At 36.5% G+C, this 10,215-nt stretch overlaps 1 protein-coding gene across 5 annotated transcripts; it reads left to right on the top strand.

Moving 5' to 3' along the window:
• The first annotated feature begins 411 nt into the window (after positions 1-411).
• On the top strand, positions 412-9,278 carry LOC132639327 (SKP1-like protein 21). 5 transcript variants are annotated; one of them, XR_009582102.1, is made up of 11 exons: positions 412-571; positions 2,592-2,848; positions 4,010-4,231; positions 4,374-4,565; positions 4,657-4,767; positions 4,902-4,983; positions 5,567-5,670; positions 5,832-6,007; positions 7,216-7,294; positions 7,374-7,507; positions 8,650-8,665. XR_009582102.1 is itself a non-coding variant. In XM_060355790.1 (10 exons), the coding sequence occupies exons 2-10, from the start codon at positions 2,813-2,815 to the stop codon at positions 8,664-8,666; spliced, it is 1,074 nt and encodes a 357-aa protein (XP_060211773.1). In that variant the 5' UTR covers positions 414-571; positions 2,592-2,812; the 3' UTR covers positions 8,667-9,278. The 5 variants fall into 5 exon arrangements, 3 of the variants coding, with proteins under 3 accessions (XP_060211773.1, XP_060211765.1, XP_060211767.1); XR_009582103.1 differs by having other exon boundaries at positions 8,647-8,662; XM_060355790.1 differs by lacking the exon at positions 7,216-7,294 and having other exon boundaries at positions 414-571; positions 8,650-9,278.
• Positions 9,279-10,215: the final 937 nt, after the last annotated feature.

The raw sequence follows: 10,215 nt of genomic DNA, 5'->3' as shown, positions 1-10,215 counted from the left end.
TAATCAAATTAATCATATTGTTTAGTTTGCTAGTATTAAAGAAAAAGAAAGACATCACCAAGTAAGAGCCCGTTTGGATTGGCTTATAAGTTGCTTATAAGCTATTTTCAGCTTTTTTGAATGTTTGGCTGGCCAGCTTAAAGTCATTTTGTGCTTAAAATAAGCTCAAAAAAATAATTGGGCCCATTTGACTTAGCTTATCTAAAGCAGCTTATAAGCTGAAAACAGCTTATAAGCAAAAAAAATAATAAGTTAGACTACCCAACTTATTTTTTTAGCTTATAAGTTATTTGCAGCTTATAGGCATGAGCCGATACAAACTCTAACCACTACCACGTGCGAATTAGGATTGTCGATCACGTGCCAAGAACACACAATTACCAGAAATATACAAATATAGAAGGATTTTAGTTTCCATTTCGGACAAACAAAAAGGGAAATAAGAAGCGCACCAAAATTTTCCGACCTACAAAACCCTAATTTTCCCTCCATTTTTCTTTATTTTAATTTGCTCTGTATTTACCAGCTTCGTTCTGTGACGCAATTATTATTATTATTATTATTACGTCAGGTATGCCAATCTGTTCATTTCTAATTTCATTTTTATGCCTTAATTTCCCAAGTTATTAGCTGTTAAACACTTGTTATTAGCTAAATTTTGGATTTCTCTTGGTTTTCTCAATTGTAATTTGTTTTAAGCAATATTCTTTTTTTCATCTCTTTATATTTCTTGAATTTAATGACTTAATTGGTAACTATTGTGATAAAAAATGGGTCATTCATTGGGACTAATTTGAAGGTTGTTACCCATTTTCATTTCATGCTTTATTTTTCTAGGAATTCTTTATTCTCGTGTTAATATTTAGTCAAAAATGGATATTGAGGATTCATATAGCTGGCCTCAACTAATTTGGGATTCATGGGTAGTAGTTGTTATTATTGTTTTGTCTCGGGGCAGCTTTAAGGGGTGGTAATTTGTTCGCTGATTGGTATTACTCTTTAGGATTTATGAGCTGTATGACAAGAAAGTTTATCCACTTTAGATAATAACAACAACAAGAACAACATACCCAGTATAATCCCACAAGTGGGGGTCTGGGCAGGATAGGATATACGCAGACCTTACCCCTACTTTTGTGGGGTAGAGAGGCGGAAATGATAGACCCTCGGCTCAAAAGAAAAGTTCATCCACATTAGATGCTCGATATTAATCATCTAATAGTCCTAGTTGGTTTAGTTTTTCCTTTTTGTTTTCGGATTAGCCAAAAAAAAAAAAAGGAGATTCCTAGTTGGTTTAGTTGTTTACTTCCTTGAAACTTAAATTTTGTTTCTTCTGTTTAATTACTCTTCACATTGGTATGAACATGTGTACCCTTTGCTTTAGTAATATAAATCATATGGATCTTGAATTAAGGATTTCAAGGAAAGAACACTTGAACTCCTGTCATTTCTATCAAAATCTACTATACTTTGGATGGATTCTCCAATGTTCTTTGGGAGGCTTTGAAACAATCAAAATAATCACAGTAATAAATTGCAAGAGAGGGAATGAACAAGCGAATTGCACTATGTCGAAGTGATGCAGTTATGAAGACAGACGGCTAGCTGACAATGACAGGATGTTTTTATGGATGATTTTCACTGAATCTTGGCCTTTCTAAAAAAGGGCAGCCCGCTGCACTAAGCTTCCGCTTTGCCTGTCTATGGTCCTATAAATGAGCTCTGAAAGTAGCCGGGTCTCTTCCAACTTCCAAACACCACTTGCCCCCTCCCCACTTACAAATCACTTTTAAAGTATCTTCCTCTACCCTCTCTCTTTGATTACTAACAAGTTTATCCCTTTTAAAGTCTTTCAGAGGCTTCTACATTTTGTCTAGCAGTTTCACTCATTGTAAATTGTTGTCTAGCAGTTTCACTCATTATCTATGCCTCCAATGGCACGTAGGTGGGTTGGGCAATTGGGGGACAGGCAGAAATATATGAAATTTCCTTGTGGTTGTATTAGGAAGATAGAACGAGAAGCAATTGACATTGGACCGCATTTTTTAACTCTGAAGGGAGGGAATGTGAAGAAAATGAATTGGGATAATATACAATATACTATGTTTTTATTGAGTCGAGGGTCTCTCGGAAACAGCCATCCTACCTTGGTAGGAGTAAGGTCTGCGTACACTCTACCCTTCCCAGACCCCACGTTGTGGGATTTCACTGGGTTGTTGTTGTTGTTGTATACTATATACAACAAGTGGAATGTTTGAAGAAATTCCTGTTGTAATTAGCTTTTAACAAAGATGAGTAAGTTTCCATATGGCAATAATTCATCTCTGTTCTAAATTCTGTTTTCCCTAATTCTTTTCTATGTTTTTTTTTAATTAAGTTCTCTTCAATATTTTATTGTTTTGAAGATACACAAAAGCGTGAACGAAGTGATTTTGCAGGTTCTTTATATCATCATTTAAAGCACCCTTGGTCAACTGTTGCTTGCTTTTTTTGAGTTCTTGATAATCTGTCGGGTGTGTGTGTTCCTGTTGGAACTATTTTACATTAATTGCTAAAGGTAATCTTGGTCTGCCGTGTTCTTTTTGGTACAGAGCTTTCAAACTGATGAAACCATCCTGTTGAAGATGCATTTTGTCTTGTTGGAATTTGGAGAGGGTTACTATGTGAAGGGTTTGCAGTCTTTGTCTGACAAGTGTCTTTTGAAGAGAAGAACGCTTAGCCTATTTCCATTTCATTAGCACTTTTAACGTTGAAGTTTAGTTGTCTTTAGTTTGCAAAGGCCCATAAGAAATCTTGCCAGTTTGATCTCCTAATGTCAGAAGGCCCTATGGCTGTCATCAAACCAGAGGTAAGGAAGACCAAAAGTTTTATATTCAAAGACTACATGATTCTGTTACTATATTTATATAGGAGAAACGGTGTTTATTGTTTTCCCCTCTACTAGCTCTTACCTCTTCTGGCTCTTTTCATCTGGTGCTCTCTCTATCTGGGTTTTAGGGTTGCATTTACTCGAGTCATGATTCATGAGTTACCTTGATTCAGGGAATAATGTTGCTTGATGTTAAGATCTATTATTTTGTGAGCTTCAAAAACTAATATATCTTGAAGAGGAATCACAGTTCTTAGTTTAGTGATGTCATGTTGTGTTAAGTTAAGATGACCTATTATCTATTATTTTTGTGAGCTTCAAAAACTAATCTAGAACAATGCCCTTGAATTTTGTTCTTCACATTTCCAACTTGAAAGCAGATAATATATAGCTTGACACGCTGTCATTATTGGCATGAATGATTGGGGGGTCACTACCCAGTGTAATCCCACAATAGTGGGGTCTGGGGAGGGTAAGATGTACGCAGCCTTACCCCTACCTGGGTAGGGAGGCTGTTTCCGATTGACCCTCGGCAACCCTCCTCCTTTATCCGGGCTTGGGACCGGCAATGTGAGCAATATATATATATATATATTTGAAACTGGTAGAGTTGTATTCCTCAGCATTAAGGGTATGCTGGCCACCTCCAAAAAGTGAGTAACCAAAAGAAAGGAAAAAAGACTTACCGAAAACCTAGTAAATCTACACTCTGATCTGTTTCCTCTATACAAAGTTGTTTACACCAAAAAAGTAAAGATACAATACAATTCCATTTAACTTTCTGAATGATTATAATTACCTTGAAGTTTCTTTCTTTTGCTTGGGGTCTGAACATTCTTGTTTGCTTGCATGAAATGTGTAGGTGGATCCGCCATTTTCTCATTGAATGACATTATTAATCCTTTGTATATCGAATGTACATTGAATGACTTCAGAATGGGCAAAATTCTTTTTGAATGGGAATTTTAATATGTATTTACAATCTAAGGTGTGGGCATTAGATCTTTAGTGCATTACTACCTATCAAAAAGAAAAAGAGATCTTTGTACATTTTTTTCCTTTCCATAGTACTCCATTCAAAGCTCTTGCCATTTTGCGTTATCCGCTTCTTCTTAATTGCTTTATGGTTCGTTGGTTAAGATGAAGTCCTACATTTGGCTCCAAACTACTGATGGTTCAATCCAACAAGTAGAAGAAGAGGTTGCCATGTTTTGCCCAATGATATGCAGAGAAGTACATCAAACTGGCATGGGATCCTCAAAAAATTATGCCATATCACTTCCTCAACGAGTCAATCCTGCTATTCTGGGCTTAATACTGGATTATTGTCGGTTTCATCAAACTCCTGGCCGTTCTAATAAGGTCAGTTCTTGGTTTCCTTGTTATAATAATGCAATGCCCTCCCAGAAAGGAAGGATTTTCAGTTTGCCTGTGTTTGTGCATGGTTTATGCAATAGCATTTATTTTTCTTTTTGAGTTTAAAGAACGTCTTTTATGCACACAGGAGCGCAAGACTTTTGATGAGAAGTTCATCCGGTTAGATACCAAGAAGTTATGTGAGTTGACATCTGCTGCTGACAGCCTTCAATTGAGGCCTCTGGTTGACCTTACAAGTCGCGCACTTGCTCGGATGATTGAAGGCAAAACTCCCGAGGAAATACGTGAAACGTTCCATTTACCTGATGATCTAACAGAGGTCCTATTCTAACAGAAATTATTTGAAGCCCTTTCTCTCTCTCTCTCTCCATATTGTTGGTGTTTCTCACTTGGAAATGGTTTCTCATTAGGAGGAGAAGTTGGAACCTTTGAGAAATATGACCGATGATCCACGTATCCGTCTTCTCAACCGACTCTATGCAAGGAAAAGGAAAGAATTAAAAGAAAGAGAGAAATTAAAGGTGCTTTGAGATCTGGCTCTTGCGCTTGTATCTTATGCCATTGGTTACTTGATGCTAATTGATGCATTGTTGTGTATGCGCTCTGATTTGCGTTATTCCCTTAATGGAAAAAATACCCCATTACGTAATTCCAGAATGCCGAGGGAGAAGAAGAGCAGCATGTGGATGAACGATCAGTTGATGATCTTCTATCTTTCATAAATGGGGGAGATGAAGGTAAGATTGGGACTTACTTAACACCCTATATTTTTGGTGTAGAGTCGCTCTACTTTCTGCATGTTGCATCATTAAAGTAATTGAACTATTTTACATACTTGCCTATAATCTGTATATTACTAAGACTTATATTTTGGTGAGGTTGCATTTTGGCTTCCTGGCTTGGCCACATTATATATACGGGAAGGTTATGAAAAGAGTGTGGAGTCTACAACTTCATTGATGGAGTTGTGTGTCCTAGTATGTAGCTGTAGTTGCTATTGACTTAGACCATGACTATCAATCAGTCTTATAAGTTTTACTTTTGGTGTATTATTTTCTGCCCTCTAACCAGATCCGTGGTTTGTATGGTGATTGAACCTTCCGATGGCATAGTAACTCTTATAGAACATTTACTTTTATCAACATATGTGCATATTCTTGTGAGGTTTATGATATATGGAGAATTATATTGCTTTTGTTTTGTCTAAGCCCCTACTTGACATCTGGAAAAAACGTTTACCTTTTTTTCACCCTCTTCTGAGTGATTCTTTGAGTTTGACTATCACACTTTTGATTTTGAGCATGGTGGTCTATTTTGCAGATTCTAAGAGTGTAAGAGCAACAAAGAGTAAAAAGAAAAATAGAAGGCGAAAAGAGCAAGCTAGAAATTCCTCTACAAATAATGAAACTGGAAACTGTAATCAGGTTGGCATCTGTTGATCTATGGAATTTTCTCCTTTTCTCTTTGTTTTAGTTGATGTGTGTGGCGTGTTTGGGGTAGGGGGTCGACACGCAAAGTTGCTTCTCAGCATCTTCGCTATTTCGCTCCGACATTTGTTGGCTTGACTGCTGCTATTGGTACTCAGGAATCTAACTGTCCAACATCTAGCTGCCTGAATGGTGACACTGGTGATGTGCCTTCTCCAAGTAGACCTTCTGAGCTGCAAGACTCTGCATCTGTGAAGTTTTCATCCAAACTTGACTTTGATGACGGCGATATTGACGATGAGTTAGATCCTGCAATGAAGGAAGAAATTGACAGGTTTGTTTATCTACTTATATTGTGTCTGGAAAATGGATATGTGTAAAGACTATATGATTGTAGTTACAAGTTATTAAATGAATTATGGCCTTTGTGAGAGGTTGTATTAAGCTACTTTTGTTTCCTTTGGGTAATTAATTACCCTGTGTGCTGGTACAAATCTTTTACTCCTGAAAAGCAGTTCTTTTCTTTTCCTCCTCTTCTTCTGGATCATACTATGTCGAAGTGAACCTCGTTGCAGTGGCTTCTGCTGAGGCTGCATGCAAGTGTTACAAATCATACTTTAATAATTCATGAATTGTGTAAATTAGTGCATTTCCATGAATATTGGAGACTTTTTGCCTGTGATATAGCTTCACTTGTCAAAACTCTGGATCTTAACTTTGAGACTAGTATCTCCCCAGCGTGGGAACAAAATTGAGTGAAATAGACAGAAAAAGCTTTTGTCCCCTTTTTGTAAGTCTTTTTCCCCATCTGACATCGATTTCTTACCTAAGTCTCATAGCCCATTTCTTCTTTTCTAAACTTTGTGCAGAGGATGATTTAACATTTATTGTTTTATTCAGCTCTCATATCAAATTTAAACACAGTAACCCTACATCTATAATTAGCACATAGCAATGGGGAAGACATTATAGTGCTAGCATGTTTCTAGCTGGAATCTATTTTCACATTGGATTAAATGGATTAGCTTGCATCAGTATAAAATAGTCAGTTTATCCTCACTGGATGTGGTGTTTATATAATCTCTAAATATGTACAAGGCTTGCTATTTTTAATTTGTGCTTAAGAAGATGTAGAAATTGCATATGAATTCTGTAACCGGAGAGGGGATTGCTTCTACTTCTGGGTGTGGCTTATCTTAGCAATTAGTATCCGCTACCTTTTGCCTTCTGATTTGCATGAGAGATCTCTTGTTCTATTAAGTGATAAACTTTTATTTTATTTCTTAAAAATGTAATGATTTTTTTTTCAAGTGAGATAAAAATGTTCATGTTCATAATTTAGAAAATAAAACATTAAATTGTACTGCTTTGTTTAAATAAATTGCAACTAAAATCATTTCATGCCAATTTTCGTTGATTGAAATAAGGGATAACAAAAGAAAATAAATCTACATAGAGAATATATGAAGAGAATCTTTTTCACATTATCACGAAGGTGGAAAAAATCTGAACATAGTTTTATATATTGATGCATTCAAACAGGGACCATCCGGTCATTACCCCCTCCCCGGGTGGGCAGCAAACCCTTCATGCCAGCATGGGCTGCTGTGGTTTTTTTGGGGCAAGCACCTCTTAACTTGTCGTGTGATTAATTATGTCATGTTCTACAGATAACTTGATTTTAAATTTCTATATTGCAGGGAGGTTGAGGATTTTGCTAGGAGACTAAACTCCGTTTGGCCAGAAAGAATGCAGGAGATTTTGTCTTTGGGTCAAGAGAGGAGATCTGTACCACTATCTGCGAATGGGAATGGTTCCCTGAAGAGATATACAGGTAGGGTTTTCTTTTAGATATCTTGAACAGGATGTGACTACTATTTTATGTTGTAATTCTGAACTAGCAAGTGCAAAGGTGAATGAATATCACACGGAATAATCTTGCTGAACTGAAGTGAAATCTAGGCAACAAATCATAATAGAGTAGAGAACATGTTCTAGTTCAGATGCTAAAGCATAGACTTCTTGTTGCTGCTGACTACATCTAACTGTTGATTTTTTAGCATAGACTTCTTGTTGCAGCTGACTACATCTAACTGTTGATTTTTTAGCATAGACTTCTTGTTGCAGCTGACTACATCTAACTGTTGATTTTTTAGCATAGACTTCTTGTTGCAGCTGACTACATCTAACTGTTGATTTTTTATGGTTCCTTAAAGTTTTTCTCCCTTGACATAAAGGAGGTATTTCTATTTGTCGCCTTGTCATGTCACACCAGGCAGCTTAGTTCTGTTACTCGTTAAGCTGCTTCAAGGCAGAGGAAATTCACCAAGGGTGTATAGTTTTATGTACTTGTTGTCAACAACATACCCAGTGTAATACCACAAGTGGGTCTGGGGAGGGTAGAGTGTATGCAGACCTTACCGCTACCTTTGTGACGACTAAAATTAATGGTTATTGTTAAGAATATAATTGAGTAAATAAAAGTGTGCTTCTTAACAGTTTAAGCTTTTAGATGAGTGGTCACACACTTTAACATGATATATTAGAGCAGGCAGAGGTCCTGACAACGAGTTTCACTGCCACCCATTATCAAAAAGAATTTCCAAGTTTTTGACCCATGGAAAAGAATCAAGCCCACACGTAAGGCGGGGGCATGTCAAGAAAATAATTAAGTAAATAAAAGAGTGATGTTTACAACTTTAAGTTTTTAGATTAGATGGTCACACACCAACCGTAAATCTTCGGAATGTAATAGAAAAGCAAACAACAAAAAAACGAAATAGATAACATGATGCGACTTGGTAAAAGTAAGGTCCTCCCAGAAAGAAAGGACAAGAAACGTTTGCGGTGGTTGGAGCAGCTATTTAAGTAAATCCTGCCTCCAATATCTTGTTGGTGAATTCTCTTGGTGCTGAAAGAGCTTGACTAGTTCTGGAGTTCTATTTGTCTCATGGGGTGTCTGAATCTTTTTAGCAGGTTTGGACGGGAGATAATGGTTCAAATGGTGGATGGTGAATCTTTTGGATTCAGTTGAGCTTAACTGCATGGCAGCTTCTCTGTGTCTGCTATTTCCACTAAAGACGGTAAAAATTCAGTGTTCGTTGCTTGTAAAGTTCTTTCCGCTTATCTTTCTAGAGGAGTTCTTTCCGCTTGTCGAGCTGCCAAAAGTGATTTCTGAACCTGGGGAAATGACCTGACTGGCTGAAGTGGGGAACTTCGAGATAGAAGGGAAGTCTCCGTTGTATGTGGTTTCATGGTAAACCGCCATTTCATTTCCTGATACAAGTTCCAGATTTGCAAAATTTTCCAAAATCTTAGATTTGTTTTCCTATTCTTTAATAATTTAGTTCAAATTAAGCCGTCAACTTTTCACTAATTCTTTTCTTTTCCTGGTTGGTCTTTTCAATTTAATGTTTCTTGGGTTTTTTTCCCAATACGAGGGGTATAATATGAGCATTATTGCCATGAAATGGCTTAAATGCTCACGGGTTCTATGCTTCAATTCTGCATCATTATATAGTCTCCCTTAAGAAGTATATTTGTGTGTATCCTGTTGTAAAATTTATTTCTTGACATTATATCTAGTGGACTAAGATTCCTCTTCTCGAGATGGTGTTATCTTCTTTTGGACCTTTCTTCTGCACTGTAATATTTGTACTAAAGCAAGCTCCACTTCTAATTCACTTACTTTGCTCTTTCATATACTTAGAAAGGTGTGACTTTTGAGCATCTAGCAATCCAATTTGAACAGCGTTGAATATTTTACAGTTCTGTATTAATTGGAAACAACTTGAGCATAATTTATCACACCTAAATACAGACACTATGCATCAATCTGAAACTAGCCAGTTGGAATCAATCACACGAATCTTCAATATCTATTTTGCCGGGTTTGGGCTTCTTTTGTTTCCACATTTAACACATTGGTTAGAACGAATTAGGAGTCTCTTTTAATTGTGGATATTCAAAGTCTCATACTTAATTATATGTTGTCATCTTAATTTCTAGCCTAATGAAATTAACTTAATCATATGCAATACCTAATGTAAGCTAGTTCAGTAATGATAATTTTATTCCAACTAGTTAGTGGTTTTATATGAATACTTTGGACTACTTGGTTTGTGTTGTATTCTTCGTCAAGCTTATATGAGTTACATGAAATTGTAGATAATTATCTTTTCCCCCACGTGATCTTATGACTTCAATAATTATGGCGTCGTACCTGCTGACCGGTGCATGTGTTGGTTTGTTGACTAAACTACATCATCTAAAATGTCATTATATAAATGCTACATGGACCTCTGATCTCGTAGATATGTTAGGCCTTTGAGGCTCACCACAACTGGTTTATACACAACGTTACTCTTCACAATATCTCATCTAAATAACTTGTAATAAATCAAATCGAGTTGGGAATCTTATTGTAACAATACGGGCTTAATTATATACTTGTCGCACTAAACATCCTGCTTCTTCTATGAGTGGAAGGCAAGTGAAAAAGGTGTTTTCGAGAACATAAAAAGCAGTCAGCTAGCTGTTTTT

This window comes from Lycium barbarum, chromosome 1, assembly GCF_019175385.1.
Source record: "Lycium barbarum isolate Lr01 chromosome 1, ASM1917538v2, whole genome shotgun sequence".
Taxonomy (NCBI): Eukaryota; Viridiplantae; Streptophyta; class Magnoliopsida; order Solanales; family Solanaceae; genus Lycium; species Lycium barbarum.
The sequence above is the reverse complement of the archived record's forward strand: the minus strand, read 5'-3'. Positions and strand labels throughout refer to the sequence as shown.